At 36.9% G+C, this 19,825-nt stretch overlaps 1 protein-coding gene across 11 annotated transcripts in view; it reads left to right on the top strand.

The window, feature by feature from the left end:
- The window catches only part of LOC133521066 (disintegrin and metalloproteinase domain-containing protein 11), an 813,047-nt gene that overhangs the window by 481,613 nt on the left and 311,609 nt on the right, over positions 1-19,825 (top strand). For all 11 annotated transcript variants that reach the window (XM_061855801.1, XM_061855805.1, XM_061855799.1 and 8 more), the window contains one exon: positions 2,573-2,623. In XM_061855801.1, the coding sequence (XP_061711785.1) occupies positions 2,573-2,623 (51 nt within the window). The remainder of the gene's footprint in view (positions 1-2,572; positions 2,624-19,825) is intronic.

The raw sequence follows: 19,825 nt of genomic DNA, 5'->3' as shown, positions 1-19,825 counted from the left end.
GCTGTAGACCTCGCGTTAAACTTCATAAATCCAAATAAATTATACTTAACAGTTTTGAATGATTCACCGTTAGATTCTGTATTTATGAATTTCAATGGCTTCTCTTACCAATTTTGGTATATAGTGGCATTTCTGTCGAAATGACTCCGCTATGAACGCTACTATATACCAAGATTGGTAAGAGAAGCCATAAATGCAGAAATTTTAATCGTGAAGATGGGTTTAAATTATCAAATGTGTGGAATCCTGTGATTTGTTTGTGTAAAAAACCATTGATATCCGAATCAAACACGCATAGTGATACTGTAAGTTGAAAGGAACGCAGCCGACGCGCACGAATGAGGGTAGACCGAGCGCGGTCTACACAACTTTGACACCCACCCGCTATCTCCAGTTACCCGTGAACAAGATGCATGTAACTGCGTCGAAATATCGGGAGCTCAAAAAAAAACAATATAAAAGGTAATCACGGTTTATATCCCGGTCGATTTAAGTGTAGTGAAAATTATACTTATTTCGTTGACGCATAATTACAGCGAATTAACTCACAATGGTCTAAGTGCCATAGACCCTACTAGCTCTTAAGTTTTCCAAAACATGTAAGACAGTAAAATTCTATCTAACTATCGAACCTGCTCACAAAATGTCACGGGAATCGGTCGAAAAATGCGACCTGCAGATAACATCCGGACATACAACAGCATTTTTGCCCAACCTGAAACGGGAACCTTCACTAACGCTCGGTCAAAAAGATCTTGAATCGCATGCTCTCCGATTACAAATTGTATTCATGACCATTTTATTTCGAGCACACAGCGTGGCTGATTTCAAGTTTTAGTTTAATTTTTCGAGTTTACCTAATGCCAGTTGATGGACTTTTCCACTTTTTTTAGTGCCGCCTCTGCTATAAATTATACAATCTTTGTCTCCAGTTGGTTCATCTCCTTATAAAACCCAAGTTTCAGTGGCAAAACTTTACCGTGTAAATCGGCTTAAGATTAGAATAGTACTATTTTCAACTGCTTGATTCTAGAAAGTTCGTGGTTATTATTATTGGGAGCGGAGTTTTGATGGCGTTCTCGAGCTACGTTGGCAATGGTCCGTGATTTGGTTTTTATTGGTTACGTACGATTGCGGGAGTATTAACCGTCTTATTGTCGGATGGAAACAGTTTTGTTTCAAGGAAAGTTTTTTCGAAAGTTGAAATGTAGTTCATTATGAACGCCAGCTTTATGATGGGCACGTTTTCATCGTATAGCATCGTAGGTTCAGTCGTCATCAGATATATCGGAGTGGCTATGGTTCTCAAAAATATCTGAACACGCGCTCTAACGCTTTGACAATAGAGGCGTGTTTAGATATTTGTGAGCATCGTGGCCGCTCCCATATATCTGATGTCGGCTGTACACGAGGGGGCTCCTTCTAATATCCATTTATATTTTTGTAATTTCTGGCTAACCAGTACCAGACTAACGGCCCGATTCTAAGAATGAAATACGATAGCGATAAGTTCTGGTTTTGATAAGTTCTCATTTACATATCGTTTGGATGTCGCATAATTGACAGAAGCAGTTCGATTCGGGCAACCAATGTCACTTTGACGTTAGAAATATCGTAGATAGATCTTATTGGCTTCACAGCGGAATCTAAATAAACGTCAATTTTGACATTTCGTTTAGTCATCGATCTTTTAAAGATCTTTCCAAGATCTTAAACGTTTCTTAATCATTCTTCGATTCGGGCCGTTAGTCTGGTACGGGTTAGCTAGAAATTAGAATAATATATACAATATAACTTGAATGTTCATGTCAAATTTCGTTAGCAACTTTCTGTTATGTTATCACAGAATGTAATTTTAAAATAAAAGCGTTACTTCAGATATAATAGTATTTTATACAACGTTGCATACAATACTTTTCCTACGAGTCAACAAAAATAAATCTTAATTTAGGTAAACAAAGCAAAAGTATATAGCCAAGACGCGCGAGCATACCTTGTTACGCGCCGCGCCCCGGCCGCGGCCGGCCGGTCAGCGACACCTTGTCGTAACTCATGAGACCCTGGTACTTGCTACTTGCTAAATTAAAATTTTGGACAGTTTTTTCTCGATTTTGGCCACCGTAGCCTACGGAGACTAACAAGCAACGCTAAGCGGTCTTCATAGTCTATGGGTGTTGCTATATTACGGGTGTCACATGCGTGTTTCTGACTTATGAAGTGATTGTTTTTACTATGCAACCAAATGAATGTTTTGTAAGTTGGCAGCAATGCACTTAGTTTAAAACTGTATTCGTTTTGATTTTGTTAGGTTGGTAGCCATTAATCGCAGTAACGTTATAGCGATTAAAAGCACAAGAGCTGTTATGAGGAATAGACAATATAGACTTTTCTTGAAACCTTTTATCTATGTTCTTATATTGGCGTTAATGAATGCATAAATGACAGATGACAGTAGAGGAGTAGGAAAAGGTTCTTGTGACACTTAATAAGCTTAAAAAGAAACGTTTGATCCGATTACTAAATCCATTTTTTATCTATGTTATCCTTTTTAACTAATCTGTTTTCCTTCCAGGGACGCGGCTATGGTTCAGACTACCAACAGGGCACTCGGTCGCGTGCTAGGGTAAGTTTTACACTAATTATATTTAGCCAAAGGCCAAATAACGCATCCCAATCCTTTTATTTTGGCCAATAGCCAATAGATATAAGGCGGTCGGTGTTAGGGCGTCCGCTAGCTGTCGCGGGTGCACGGAGCGCACGCACGCGGGTGCCATTGTTAGAAAAATCCGTTGCTCATACTATTATACGTTAACCCGCTCACCCGCTCCGTGCAACCGCGGCAGCTAGCGTACGCTCTCAGCGTCAAATGTGAACCTTCAAAGCGCGCGTTTCTTGGTAGCCAAATCCAACTTACATGTATATGTCAAAAATATTTATTTATTTATTTAATCTTTATTGCACAAAAGAAAACCTTATAGTACAAAAGGCGGACTTAATGCCATGAGGCATTCTCTACCAGTCAACCTTTAAATAATATATCTAAATTATGTAAATTCGTTTGCGCGTGCATTTCGCTCGTATTATTCGTAAATGTATTGGAGCGAGCAGGACGCTCAGGCGAATGATTACAATCACATTATATAGATATAACTTTGACATCAAAATTTAAGTTTGAATTGACTTCGTGGTCGAACTGTTACCCATACACTACTAAGCTAAGGTCGTAGCCGTAGCGCTACGCCGTAGCCAATATAGTTCGTGTCATTCACGAAGACGCGTGCCTTGACTGGCATTGTCATGTTATTAAAGGTTAGATTTGAAAAATCTGCGCGTCATCATGGATGACACGAACTATAGCATAGGTTACAGAGAAGACGCAGTGAATGTGCTTCGTAGAGGCGAAACGACAGTACAGTACACGCATTTATAGTGTAAAATACAACATTTATGAATCTAATATTATCTTGATATTTATTATGATCGCGTTATTATTATTATTATGTTTTACAATCAAAGTACTACACGCCTATTATAGTTCATAGTTAAAGAAAACGGCCAAGTGCGAGTCGGACTAGCGCACGAAGGGTTCCGTACGATCGGGAAAAAATCACGTTTGTTGTATGGGAGCCCCACTTAAATATTTATTTTATTCTGTTTTTAGTATTTGTTGATATAGCGGCAACAGAAATAGGTACATCATCTGTGAAAATTGCATCTGTCTAGCTCTCACGGTTCATGACATACAGCCTGGTAACAGACAGAGAGTGGAGTCTTAGTAATAGGCTCCCGTTTTTACCCTTAGGGTACGGAACCCTAAAAACAAACTACATAAGATTCGTTTGGTATTTAATTATAAAAATTAATGACGTATATGTTTATGGTAATGTTTATTTTATTTTGAATAACCTATCCAATATACATGTCACGGTCACTAAAATTGTCACTTCATTGCTTAAAAGCATTTCCCTAAAAAGGAAAATATGTATATTTAAAGTAACTGCAAATACCATATTATATTGAGTCCACTGAACTAGCCTATTTAAAGCCGTAAATAGCCAGCCTTTAATCATCCCCCTTAATTAAGGCGATGTTGCCAGCAATCTCAATTTGCTATGTAAAATGGTTACATGCGCCCCTGTGTCGACGAAAATTGCTCTTTGTTTTTGTCCGTGTACAGTTGACGTCAAATATAAGGAAATAGTTCTTTTTATTTATCATGATCTGTAAGTGAATCGTTGTTTTTCTAAAATGTAACCAAAAATGACACGTTTCTGCCTTCGAAGAACACCGGCTTCCGACACGCCAGAAGGGAGGAGCCTAAGCGATATCTTACAGAACAAATCATTCTGCCATTTTTTGCGTGCACACAGTCGCACTTCTCACTCACTACATACAAAATCCAATCTGTAATTACGACACAAATACATAGAAAATGACACACATCAAAGACAAATCTTGCACACCTCGATCTCTTTTTGTGTACGGACGAGTCACAACATGCACCGCCATAGGCACAGTTGTGCCAGAAATCTTGCACACCTCGATCTCTTTTTGTGTACGGACGAGTCACAACATGCACCGCCATAGGCACAGTTGTGCCAGAAATCTTGCACACCTCGATCTCTTTTTGTGTACGGACGAGTCACAACATGCACCGCCATAGGCACAGTTGTGCCAGTGCTTTGGCAGTATAAATAGTATAAATGCCGTCTCCCTTCCCTGTGTTGCTCGAAGGTTTCTGCACTAGAACATTTTACTTTTCCAGTACGTTTTTATCGTTTGTATTAAGTACGTTAAGCATTTTTTATACTATGTCGAAGGCAAACAAGCATACGGCCCGCCTGATGGTAAGCAGTTTCCGTAACCTATGTACGACTGCAACTCCAGAGGAGTTACATGCGCGTTGCCAACCCCAACAACCCTATCCCTCCCCTCTTTGAGCTCTCGATTAAAATTTTATATTAAATGGGTTTGTACAATTTCCATTCTGATATTTAACTGCCCTTTCCATGAATCAAGATACTTTTACATAAATTGTTAACTGAAAGTATCAAGAAATATATGAAAGGTCTTTTTTAATACACAAGTATTTCGTCGAATTCGGAATGAAAAGTAAAGTGTTTGATTTGGGTGAAAGGCACTCATTTTTCTCAAGGTAGATTGGCGCTTGAACCCAGTGAGAGCGCCTATAGTTCGAGATTCCCTTGATTAACAATCTTGGTTAAAAAGTGAAATAGCTTTCAAGGCACGACGGATTGAATAAAATCACCGACAAACCCAATCGACAAAAACCGACCAACTCGTTTATTTCTTATTTACAGATTATCCTATTAAATTGTGGTTTTAACATTTCTTGGCTGCAAAAGCCAAGCCAGATATTCAAATTAGGTACTTAATTTACAATATGTGACTTTGCTTACCTACTAAACTCTGAGGCCGCATTCAGACTGTCCAAGAACTTGCATGTAATTTTCAATACATTGCTAACTACAGAGTGTAATGAAATCAGTCTATCGATCAATGTACCGAAAACCATATGCAAGTTCTTGATCCATCTAAATGAGGTTTTACTCTAAATGTGTACTCTTAACACTAAATCTCTTAAGTGGCATATTGGGACCGTGCGAAGTGCGTGGTGGGGGTAAGTAAAGCGATCCCAGCGCATAAGGTGGTAAAAATTTGAACTAACTGCGGATAGCGTCTTTAACATTTCGTACAATTATATGGCTCGAAATGAAACTTTGATTTACGATTACTCCTGAAATATTCATTTAAATTGTATGGTGTAAGGGACCATTGTAATCTATATGAAATGCTTAATATAACTAACGTATTTATTTTGATAATTGTTAATAATGTATCCATGTAAATAGCTTTGCAAATGCCACATATTACGTAATCTTTTTCTAGAAGTTAAGAATGGATATAGTAAGTTATCCTTAAAAGATAGACATTTCACATCGCGGACTTTTTTATAGACCTATGAATGAGGAACAACCCCACCATACATTGTATTCTTATAGCTCAAACGGATTAGGCAGCGTTTTCGATTAAAGCTGCCTGATTTTTTCCGACAACATCGTTATATTTCAAACAATTTACACAAAACCTTAACAAGTTATATACTTAAGCCTTCCTCAAGAATCACTCTATTGATAGATGAAAGTCGTATGAAAATCCGTTCAGTAGTTTTTAGTTTTGGAGTAGTTTTATAAGATGTAGTGAATTGACGTTTTCCCCTAGAATTGCGGACACTAGGTTGCGTGACAGTCGTGCACGCTCCCAATAAACACGCTAGGTCGTCTTTAACTGATGTCCCAGTTAAAACATCACTGTGGGTACAAAATCTTAATGTAATTATTGTAATTAACGTCTCCTTGCTAAAATGCCAAAACACCAAAACTGGTCTTAAAGCTTTTAACGACCTCGTATCAAATTCTGACGCAGATTTTATTCAAAACCCGTCCGAGTTGTAAATCCCACCTGGCAACGGCCAAACGTATACGCCACCCTACATACTTCATCTGGCCTCATACGCACCAGCTGCTCCCAACTAATCACAAACCAAATTCCACTTTAACACCCAGAGAATAGTACTTAGTATTGTTCGTACGGGCCCACCCGTTTAATATTCGCATAAGGAGAGACTAGTTATACGCTCGAATTAATGTGTCTCCAAAGAAGCAAACACATTTCGTTAGAACACGACCGTTTTGCGATGTCGTCTAATACATTGGTGGGGTGGTTGCAGCCTGAGTTATTTAATTTGGCCGGGTTGTAGGGAGCAATATGGCAGGATTCGCTTAGTATTCGAACGCACACTGGCTGTTTAAGCTGTCGCCTCAAGCCTCGTAGCAAGCAATTTCTGGGACACTGTATAGACCAAAGTTATATGCAAATTTGTGCTGTGTACACAGGGCATGATTAGACAATATACAGTCGATGTAAGGCGAAGATCCGTGAACCAACTTTATTAAATAGCGAACGTTTACGATGTTACTTGGGAGGTTGGATATTTTAAAAGAGAAATAGAGCAACACGACGCGTTGCAGAGGTTTATTATGAATACCGCTCATTTTGTTTTACGTGAGTTCATTAACGTGAGAAAAGTTGCAAAGTTTTCTCACTTGGAAATTGAAGAGCTTGTTATACATAAACATTTTTCTTCCATTATGAACTACGTATACTACTTACAAAGACATCTACATATATTATCCAGGACCTGATTTCATTTTGATTGGGTATTTTGAAAGAATTACTAGCTACATAGCTAGTTAAATACCAGCATTCCGTTTGGTTAAAATTAGTTTTGGTGCGTTACTCGTGTTTTTAATCCTGGCAAAATTTGAATTGTCTTCTACCAAACAAATAAGAAACGGTGTTACTTTATATCATTCTAAAAATAATACATTATAACATTTTCAAATGAAAAATTTGACCGATTTCTATGCACAACACACATACACATAATGTGTGTGAGAGGAATTTTCGTATTATTTTATGTGGTTTGTGGAATTGCCGACAGACATTTAATCGAATATTATTTAAAAGACAAAGTTTCAAGTATTTTCATTTCATCGACAAGTCATTGCGTCGAGGACTCGATACTAGGTAATTTGAACCGAGGTCTTTTCATTGGTAGTTGACTTATTTCAATAAAATTGATGTCATGGCTTTTCATTTCGGGTTTTTTTTAATTCATTTTTTTACATGTAATGTGTGGCTTTTCTGGCCACAGTTCGTTTTCTTGGGGGTCGCAGATTTAACCTAACCTAACCCACTTCTGGCAATAGTTCGTTTTCTTGGGGGTCGCAGTTCTAACCTAACCTAACCCACTTCTGGCAACGTCGAAGAAATGAATTGTAATGTTTTGTAGTTGCGCCAATTAAAATAATTTGAAACAAATCGGCGATTAAGTAATATTCTAACTAGTAAGATAAATTTAAATAAATAGTAGTTGAAATAAAATAACGCCAGACAATATTACTAGTACTAAAATTTCAATGAATCGTTGTCGATGAAATAATATTCTATGAAAAGATTGTCGACAAAACAAGGGTAAGTACACCATTTTATGTCAGTCTTAACTTTAATAATAATACATTCATTTCCAGACGCAAAACCCTTTTAAATGATTATTATCACAGATTCATCATCCAACACTACTAAGTCATCACACACACACACACACACAAAGACCCCGGGGCCCTGCGTTGCCCTCGCTTAATTACACCCTACGTGATCGAGGTCGAACCTTACCATAATTATTTCAGCCTCTGCATTTTCCTCTTCTGGAAAAACGGAGGATTCCGTAGTGTTGACAAGGAGTTGGGAAGTTTTATTTATTTATTTAAACCTTTGGGAAACAAACACAACACACATAGTAAATCACACACACACACACACTTGATGTTTTAAAAATCTGTAAGTTTACCGTACTTTGGATTTGGACTTGAGAATGTTTTGGGTTTCATAGTTTCTTTATTATTTTGTAACAGCCCAATTCGAATATGTACTTGACACGAAAACAATATCCGACTGATTTCAGTTATCATTCGCGTGTCTCGTTCGCGCTAATATATGTACAGACAAGTCCGAGCGAAATGAACACGAAAATAACTGGTATCATTCAAATATCGTTTTGATGTCAGGTGTATGTTTGATAACTTTTAAACCCAATTTGATTTGTATGTAAAAAACTCTATGACTTTTTTTCAAATTCACTAAAATGGAAACCTACGTTACCAGCGTCATAAAAACTACTCAAATGTCACCTCATTTACCAAAATGAGTTAAGTGTATAGTATTCTAGTCGATTTCAGTATTAATATTTTTAATTTTTTTATTGGTAAATAATGTATAAAATGCTCAAAACTCTACCTAAATAAATTATGTATAAAGTATTCGTAGAGCATATTGTTCAACTGTAAAGATAATATAGATATTCTAGTTACATGATACCGATGGACCCCTAAACGAGAGAATTCAATCATAGGGCCTGTATGACGTATATCACGATCAAGCTTCGAGGGCTCTAACATAAGCCATTCACTCGATTTGTATGTAATGGAATAACTAATAAAATAATAAGGATCGATAATTCGTTATCGTCATATGAATGGTACGAAATTATCTGTCGTTCCTGCGTTGGGCGGGTGAATATTGTCGGAATGAAGTTGATTTGCGGAGTAACCCCCTGGTGTGCTGGATGAATTGTTTATTTGTAAAATTGCGGTGGTAATTGTGCCTTTAGCAATTTGTGAAATTATATGGCATGATCGTATTAATATGTTGTAAATGTGAACGTTTGTATGCTTAGATGTTTGGATGTTTTTTTTTCTCAAACGCGCTAAATCGGTCAAGGAATTTGGACGAAATTTGGCATGGGGTATTAGTATAGTTTCGCATATCAGTTACATTGTTTAGTCTTAATTTTTTGTTTAAATTATTCCTACGTATTTGCAATAAGTAAATGAAATTTGAATCTATAACCAAAAACATTTACCTAAAAAAATTTTTTTTCTATTTCCAATCCACGTGATAATATTCAAACTAAAAATTTATTCAGTACCCCTAGTGTAAATAAATTCGATTTCCAAACGTGACGTACGCGTTTGCGTTTAGTCTCATTTTGTATTGGATTTCGAAAGAGCGCACCAAGCGGGACGTTTTGGAACCTCAAAATCCTATACAAAATGAGACTTAACGCAAACGCGTTCGTCACGTTATGATGTCGATCAAAGTTACACTAGGGGTACTGATCTATACAATAAGGTAACGAATCAAATTATTTTAGTATTATACTCGAAAATTTAGGACGCGTGTCTGGGTCCGCAGCCTTAGTAATTTTTTCTTTAGTATATTTCAGTTTATAATTCTAATCTATATAAGTAAGTAATTAATCAACCAACGCGTTGCAGTTTGGACAGAAGTGTGTTTCTTCCACGAAAAGTGAATTGTAACCTCAATACTCAATATATTTATTGCACATAATGGTTAAATACAGGTGGTAATCTTAATTCTATGTTCTCACATTATGTACCCTGTTGGGCGCAGCAAATATGGAGAAAGGCACTATGTAATCTAATATTATTTTATGTACATTAATAACTATATTTTTAAAACTTATCATTTAAAAAATCATTTAAGGAGTAGTAATTTTTAGAAATCAGTAGCTCTTTTAGTTTTCTAATAAAGGTAGTCTCAGATTTTTCGTCTTTCAAACTTTCTGGTAATGAATTATACATTTTTATGGACATTACAAGAGGTCCAGCCGAGTGCAGCTTAAGCCGCACCTTGCACCTGCTACCTTTAGTAACCTTTAGTAAATATGACACTCTCTATATTACAAACTACACACGCAGCGTTTTAATTTCTCATAATTATATTTATTGCGATGAAATTAATACGGAGCTGTTAAAACGAACATAAATTCGCCAATGCAAGAATTCAACTAGGTTGGCTCGAGTACAGCGCAACTCAATGCCACAAACTAAGTACTGCAGATGCTTTAAAAGCCTCATTTCTTTTGACATACAACCGTTACAGAAATAACTGGAACACTAAAAGTAAGATTCAATAGGAATTTGCTTAGACATGTCGTAAACTTCGCTCTTGTAGTGGTTTTTTGCAAGCAAGACAAATATAATGTCTATTCGTTTATAATTTAAAATACGATAGTCCTTAATATTATACGATTGGAAAATTTTAAAACCATAACGTATTAATCATAAAATATTAAATGAATATACATACAATGTAATTGTAATCACTATGCGATAAATAAAAATAAATTTGATTAACTTGGAAAAGGAGGATCTATAATTACTAATACTAATTTAGTAACTGTGTTCCTTTTTTGCCCATAGTGGCCGACCAGGTCTGAGTGCTGTTAATTATGCGGTATGCCATCATCATTTTCAATAAGTCCCATTGCTTGCTAGTGTAGCTAGACCGGGGACTTGAAATACAACTTTGCATCTCTCCACAGATATTATACGACATTTTTCTCCACATAAACGCGAACTAAATATTACGTACGCGAGTTCTCAGAAACTCGTTACGAGCTGAAATTTTAACTAAACCTATTAGTTTGCAAGCCGCTCGTTCTATATTTTTAGTATAGTCAAGTTAAGAAAAAGTATGGAAGTAAGTCGTGTAGTCGTGTTTTTTTTGGATTTGGTAGATGGCGCAACTAGATTGTTTCCCCCGAGTTGCACCGTTTCTATTATGTACGGAAGACCGTTAAATTTTAGGTATAAACTATAAAGTGCCGTAATTTTGGAGTAAATTAAAAGCTATTAGGTTCAAGCTAAGTAGTGTATAGAGAAAACCTTGGTGCATAGTATATCTTAATTAAATAGATGTGCAATGTATGATACCCTAAAAAAAAATTTTTTTTCGATTGCGGCTCGAGGATAAGTCAGTCGGTTGGTGCAATCTCAAGTTAAGCTTTTTAAAGCATTATAAACATTCAGTTAACTTTGCACGCCTGGGCAAATTATGGAACATGTATTTTTAATTATTTTGTACATTGTGCTTCGGGGGAAATTAAGAGAGACGTGAAAATTTTAAAAACGGTACTTATCTAAAGACACTACATTTGCACTAAATAAAAAATAGATTTTTTTTACCGGAAGTTTGTCAAAAAGTAAATAGAATTAATCGCAACGAACTGCAAGCGAAGGTGGTTGGCAGCACGCGGCGCGGGGCGCGCGGGGCGGGGAGATAGCGCAGCGCGCAGCTAGGGTTTGCAATATCCGACAATTTTTCGGATCCGGATACATAGAAATAGGATATCAAGAACGACTGTCAAACTTCAAAAGTGCGACCAAAAATGAAATGCAAGTTTGTGCGTAAATTGTCTATGTGAGATCAAAAATAGTGATGTCATGTTACAACATATTAATAATCTATCGGTGTTTGACTGCTTTACCGACTGCTTATTCAAATGTGTTTGATTGTATAAAAAAATGTTATACGAGTAGGTATTATGAAGTCGCTTCCCTTATGGTCATATAGGGCCCAAAAGGTGCCTTTGATGAAACCAGCATCATATTTTAGTATGTTGTTAAGCATGTTATTCTGACTAAAAAACCATCGGGAGACAGTTTCTAACGTGGTTAAGTCACCAGTTATGACGTCATCAAAATGGCCGGTGCCGTGTTCAGAATATTGCGTATACCACAGCAAGTATATCACATGTAAGCTTGTGTGGGGTGTCATAAAAAGCAAAATTAAATGCGCTACAATATCGTTTATACATTTGACCTTGTAAATACCATAGTTTGCGAGAAATTTTAAGTTTTATTTAAATTTTCCCGAAAAAAAAATCCGTTTTTTGTTTTCATCAACTTTACTAGTAACTTTACAGGAAGACATTGTATCAAGATATGAATGCTACATTAATAAGCTATAAAATTCCATTAAAATTTTGAAAATTGGTTTATAAACAAGCAAATTACACTATTTTTGTTCCATACCGGATGACACCACCAAGAGTCGGATGGCTGTTTCAATACAATTTGCCAGGCAAATGATGTTTAAGTAAAGGTAACTTGCTGAACGATATTTATAGTAAAGTAATATTTTCGATAAAAGTATTATTATCAAAATTAAGAATACTGAGATCGTTTTATTGTAATTTACTCCGAATCTAGCTAATTAAAGTTACACACTAATTAAACAAAAATATTTATTTTTTTACGTATTATTTTGTCCCAGAGCATGCACCTTCGCATGCGCAAAGCATAGTGTATTTAAATCCGTGTTTTACTCACCCACACCCTGTACAGCGTTCTTTGCACTTGCAAGACAATAGCTCCTTGCAGCTGAGACTAGCATCAGGAAGGGTTTTCTACAAAGAGGTGTACGCTGGTCCATCATTTTTCTTTCGCCAAGCCTAGTTGCAAGAATCTAGCATTTGTGGGTCGCTATTCAGGTAAATTGGTCCCAATGTGGGTCTGTTAAGCCCTTTTTATATGCTGTAGGAGAGCATCCTGTTGAAGGAATATACTCGATCGCTCTGGTTTTTCCTAAACAAGATCCTCCTCGCAGTATTTACATTACCTATTTGTGTCCCTACTGCGAAGTTATATGTAGGGTTTGCAATTATAATATTGTGATATTCTAATTATTCGAATATCCACCAAAATAAATATCCGAATAAACTGTTTTAGATAACACAGAAATAACGTTTTTAACTATGTTTTAATACAATGATATCACCCCAACTAATTTTAAATGATTACTTGATTACTATAATAGCTAACATAATGTTATCTCTAAAACCGTACTTAATAAGGAGGGTTTATATCTGGATTAGCTGGTGCATAGTTGGAAATACATCCAATGCCTCACCTCGTGTTCATTCGTCATAAAATACTAACTATGAAGTGACCCAAAAAGAATCTTGGCCTTTGACACAAGAACAATCGTCATAATTATTGTCTTATAGACTTGAATCATGGACAGTCTACTGATCAGCTTGGACACTAGAACTCGGCGAAGCGCTGCTGAGCATCTTAGGGCATTTTGGATTCGAACATCTATCTCCTCTTCCCGATTACTTTAGGTAGGTCTTTTCTTTTCGATCTGCGGTGGCAGCATGGTTCTATTTTTATAACTTGTCACTATGCCCTTCATGACAAATGATAAAGAGCCGACCATCTTAGCCGTATTCATTTAGAGATATTCTAGTGGTTGATTATCAGACCAATTTTCTCTCCTTCCTACTCTACTATCCTAGCCTTGGCCTTCAGGTTGCTTTTGTTTTGAGCCTATAGCCCCAAGTCATCAGGATATCCAATGATCTAATGTTTGCATTAAGCAACATTCGCATTCATTGTATAAAGTTACTGCGTGACATGATGTACCTATCAAAATTGATGTGCTGTTAGTATTTGAATTGATTAAATATATGAAAATACTATATTTAAAATTAAATTTAAAAGTTCAAAATGACCTGGACAACGTAATCAAATGGGCACACGATAATGGCATTATCATAAACCTCAATAAGACAAAATGTATGCATATACGCTCACCATATAATAAACCCCTGCAGGCGAATTTAAGTATAGTTGGGCATGACTACGACTGCTTGCACAAGGGGGGGCGAGACTGCAGATGTAGTGAAATCGTCTTCGTGAATAGCTTTAAGTACCTCGGGGTAACAGTAGACTGCGACATGTCATGGGCGGCACATGTTAATAACGTATGTGATAAACTCAAATCTGTGCTCGGAAAATTTTATCACTTACGAAGTGTAGTAAACAGAGCCACACTATACATGTTGTATCACGCACTTGTAGACTCGATTATATCCTACGGTCTAAGTAGCTACGGCCGCACTTTTCCCTCATACCTAGATCGAATAAAAGCAATACAAATTAGGTTTTTAAAATATTTAGTAGATAAAAAAACAAAACAGGCCAATAGAAGTAACTATGACAAACTTTTTCCGATTTGCAACATATTACCAGTGCATGAAAAACGGTCCTTGCTTATAGCTCTGGAACAGTATCAGCGTAATGATTATAAAAAACCGATAGACCATAAAATACAAACAAGAAGCGTCACCAAGGAAATAAACCTACGTAGGTTGTTTATACCGAAAGTCTGTAACTACTATGGAAAACGTACTCGAAAATATTTAGTGCCCATGATTTTAAATAAATTACCAGAGCAGTTAAGATCCTGTCAAAACGTATCAAAGGTTGTGTATAAAAAACGATTAAAAAAAGCATTAATGCTTGGACTGGAACGGGTCACATGATTAATAGGCCAACCGATTGCTTTATGTATTTATTTAAAAGGAAGTTAATACCTTGCACGTGTTACCGTAAAATGTATAATTATGTATAGGTAGTATAGCGCTAATATTAATACACTCGGGGGCAGTGGGATGCTGCACCCTGATAGCTTCATTATCCCACACACTTTGTTTAGCTTCACTCCGTGTGTTTGTTGTTTTCCAGTATCTGGTTGAAATAAAATCGAGCACCTATACCTACTGTTCCCATGACAATGCAGTAACAGACTGACTAAATAGGTAAACAAACCTAGTTAGATAGTCTGTTATTGCTACTAATGTTTATGTTAGCTTAATGTTTATCTAGTCTGCCTGTCTAAAGCTATTACAATTGTTTGTAAGAAATCGCACTCGCACTATAAATATAGCTATAAATCAAGTAAGCAATAACTTACTTAACAATGTTGGAGGGTAGAATACTTAAGTTTTCTGCCAACAAACTGCTATGCAGTTTGGCAGATAAGCGATCATAGCCGATGTAATTTCTCTTTTATAAATAAATTAAAAAAAAAAAAAAAAATGACAAAATGGTATGAAATTATTCATAAATTTCATTAGAAAATTGTTCCGGTTATAGGTCAATAACCATATTTAACGGATCCGTAATATCCGGATCTTATGACATCCGAAATATACGGATATCGGGGATCTCAAACCCTACGCACAGCGATTGTTCCGAGACAATTTGTTTGACACTTTTGACGGGCAAGGAGCACAAATCTTTCTTCTGGCATTAAAACGGAACTATTGTTTTAAACAATCATTGAGTGAACTAAGTAGTCTAACGTTTTCGTAAGTATATGGAAAAACGCGATTTTTCGAATTTAACAAACATTGAGCGTACCTGTATTTAATTAGTTGACTGTCTGTCTGCATACTCAGAAACCCTACTATTTTTGCAGTACATGCCACTACTCGTGCCTCAAGAGCCATGCTTCGTCGGTGCATCTACGCGCGTTCCTTCTCTTGCCACTAATCACGCGCTTGTCGCTTCTGTGTATTTATTGCTCTACGTTTTTGGTAATTTATTACAAAACCGCATGTTCCGTATAAAAATGCAAATTTTTTATGGGGTGCGAATGTAAACAAAATCAAATGAATATGATTGCATCAATTTCCAATAGTATTAAAATTTCCCCCGAAGTACAACGACAGTAAAACATGAAAAACTACTTTCCGGGTGTCGCACCATGGTGCGAATTTGACATTGGATTTAGATATTTTTTCTAATTATTTACTCAATTTGCACAGAGTACATTACTTTCCCCAGACCCGCAATGGCCAAAATAGTTTTTTTTTAATGTTGTTTTTTTTTTACCTGTTCCGTAGCTTAAATTAACATAAATAACACGTGCGAATTTAGATATAAGTGTTGTAAAACGTACGCCAAATTACACCGAGTACACCTTTTTTCTCTTCTTAGTTATAACCATTACATTATTTTCAGCCGATTTCACCCCTTTCCGGGGGGGTGAATTTAGTAACGATTGCATAAAGTTCGATTTTTAGCCCATACAAAACAATCCGTAGTGATTTTATTAGTCCTTAGAATTAGTTCCTGACTTTAGTGAAATTTGAGTTTATTTGACCATACTATTTAGCCACTAGTGCTTCTATTGAAAATTATGCAAAAATAAAGGCTGATTTTCTTTTTCTACTACGCTGTGGCATGCTTTATAAACCGCTCGAGGTTTTTTCCCGGTTTGTAGGTAATTCTCCGCTTCCATCTCGTATTTCTAAAGTTTGTTTAGAGAAAATATTTTAACGGCGTATCAACGTTCCGGGAACGGGGACTCCTTTAGAACGGTAAGGGAACGTTTTGTGGATCCGTTTAGGATGTTTGTATTGTTGCAGTTTGCAAGTGCAATCTGGCGTGAAATGATGGTCACTATCACAGTTAATTTTTTTATGAAGTAGCTGTCACTAATGTTTTTAGACATTTTTTGGAAGTTTAACTTGCTAATTTATTTAGAAATGTAACCCTTAACTAATGTGGAAATGATGATGAAATATTTATATTAACAACAATTAAATTAGCAATTTTCTTTTTCTTTCTCGCGTTGTCACGGCATTTTTGCAACGGCTCATGGAAACCTGGTGTCCGCTTGGAAACTAATCTCCAGAATTGGCGTAGGCACTAGTTATTACGCGACTGCCATCTGACCTTATAACGCAGAGGGTAACTAGACCTTATTGGGATTAGTCCGGTTTCCTCACGATGTTTTCCTTCACTGAAAAGCGACTGGTATTCAAATGATATTTCGTACATAAGTTCCAAAAAACTCATTGGTACTAGCCGGGGTTTTAACCCGCAACTTTTGGATTGAAAGTCGCACGCTCTTACCGCTAGGTCAACAGCGCTTTAAACAATAATTAAATTTGGTCTCCAAATAAATATTTATAATTTTGAAATATTATTCAAGCAGGCCATTCCTGTTATTTTTTGTTGAAACGTAAAATGCTGAGCATTTTTGATGACACTGAATTTTAGCAGTCAATTTTTTTCTTGATTTTTTATATGTACGCCTATATTCTTTCTTTAAAAGTAAGTACCGATATGTTTTGTCACTTGACATTGCTGAATATGTGGAATGAGTGACCATTTTAAATACATTTAAATCTCACCGTATTTTTTTATTTAAAAGGTTAACAAATCCCAAATACGTTTAAAAAAACACAAAGCCTGCGGCAAACAGCCGGGACAGAAACCCATGCTAATACGTCGATTACATTGTGTAACCGAGCGCAAGGCGACCGTTACGCGGACTTTTACTGTCCCCGAGTGTAATGCCCTAGAAACCTTTGACGGATCGCTAGATGCACTGACTTGTAATACAGGCCTATTCAATAATTTCTTGTTGTCAATTTGTTCTGAATATGAAAATAAAAAAGCCTTTATTCTGCCATAAATATAAATAGCACTAACTTTAAATTTTTACTTTAAGTCGCTAGCAGTATTTCCGGACCGATACAATCTTCAAACCTTCAAGAAAAGAGCGTAGCAATCTTAAAGGCCGGCAAAGCATTTACGAACTCTGGTGTTGCGGGTGTCCATGGGCGACGGTGACTGCTTAACATCAGACGATTTGGCTGTTCGTTTGCCTCCTATATCATAAAAAATAATGACACACACATATTTATCTCAGCATATCTTCAGATATAATAAAACCTCTCTGAATAATACCTGATAAAATTGGGGGTTTCGCTCTTTCTACGCGTACTAAAGAAATAGGTACTTATCTTTCTATGTTCACAAATAAAATGAACAGAGCTTCTTTTACCCTGAATTATTGGAAAAAGCTTCAATAATAGTTTATCCAAATAAACAATCTCTCAGTCTGCTTCTCTAAGATTCAATCTTCGTAGACAAGGTCGTAGGTTCAACGAGGACACGAGCCAGATGGAAATCAGACGCAAGCTCAGATCACTCACATTAGATGGAGCACTAGGACACCATTTTTAGTAGATGATATAGGTGCTAATCGCCTGATGGTAAGCAATGGTCCCATGTAACACTAGCTGACCATGGAAAACCAGAAATGTTAGTGATTTGTTGAATTCATAATAGTTAACCGTAAAGGTAACAAGTGTGATGCCGGCTTTTAAGATAGATGTACGCTTTTTTGAAAGGTTTGAAGGTCGTATCGGTCCGGAAATACCGCGGGTTCATTCCACAATTTAACTGTACAACCTGCATGTCACGCCAGTTTGGCCGCGACTATCACGCAATTGTCATGTCGCGCTTGATACGTATCAAAATATGTTCTAAGGCCAGTTTGCACCAATCATAATTGACGGGCTCATTCAGCAAATATTTCAACGGGAACAGACGGTTTAATGCACCCGACCCTTAAAATTTGGATAGCTAGTCTGGTGCTTCGAAACGAGTATGGGCTATGTTTTGAACAAGTTTTTGAATACTGAATACAAGAACCTTGACTCAGTTTCATGAGGCTGTGTTAAAATGTTAGGCAATCGAAAAAGTAAAATGAGCTCAAACTCAAAGGTTTTGAGAACCAGATTAAAAAAAAATGTAGAAATAAATTATTTGTATATGTATAGATTTCAAGTCTATACTCATACCTAGATACGCAGTACTTTTACAATCTTGGGAAAAGCTCTAAAATACGAGGTCTTTTGGACATAGTCTATGCACAATCCAGATGGAAATCAGACGCCAGATACCAGTGCTACCCACTTACATTCGATGTTCAGTAAACAGATGTACAAATAAATGTATTGACATTTGCAAGATGACATTGTTTTTGTGCGACTTAGTGTAAGGCCTGAGTGGACGCTCGAGTTGAGCGTGCAGCGAGGCGAGGCGTGCGGCGTGCATGTTGAACAAATGCAAACGTATAGGAGCGTAGTGCACGCTGCTCAAATCACCTGTGAACCCGACGCCACTCAGCACGCTCAGCCGAACGCTCCGCTTCGAGCGTCCACTCAGGCCTTTAGGGTGGTAGGGTGTCTACTTAGGGTGGACATTCGACATGGAACAGTCGATATCGATCGATCGATTTGTCTAGGTAGAAACTATCGATTCCGGGGGAGTCTTTGCGGTTAAAAGCCCACATGCAGGGCTGGCTGGGGTGCCTGACCAACTGGCACTTCAAAATGTCTGCGGCGTACAGGCCGGCCGCCGGGGCGCACGCGGTCGAATGCTGATAGCGACCATGCGGCACCTCATCTAAGGCGGAGCCGGCATTCGTTGGTGGTTTTAGACGGTAGTCCTCTACTGGTTAGTCCGTCATCGCCCCTGGTTTCCCCCGGACTAGGTGGCATGCGTAAACGCATTTCCCCAACGTTAAAAAAAAATCGATCGACGTCAATTGTTCCATATCGTATACACTATCGTATATAACCATTTTGTATGAGTCAACTAAAATAATACTTTCTTCAACTATAAAACTTAAACAATTAAACACAACTAGGAAAATATCTCAGTAAATGAAAGGATGTATTAAAAAGAAGCTGGTTGATGTTTTTTTCACACTTTCTTTTAAACTATTT

This window comes from Cydia pomonella, chromosome 9 (assembly GCF_033807575.1).
Source record: "Cydia pomonella isolate Wapato2018A chromosome 9, ilCydPomo1, whole genome shotgun sequence".
NCBI classification, from domain to species: Eukaryota; Metazoa; Arthropoda; class Insecta; order Lepidoptera; family Tortricidae; genus Cydia; species Cydia pomonella.
This window is presented reverse-complemented; position numbering and strand designations above follow the sequence as displayed.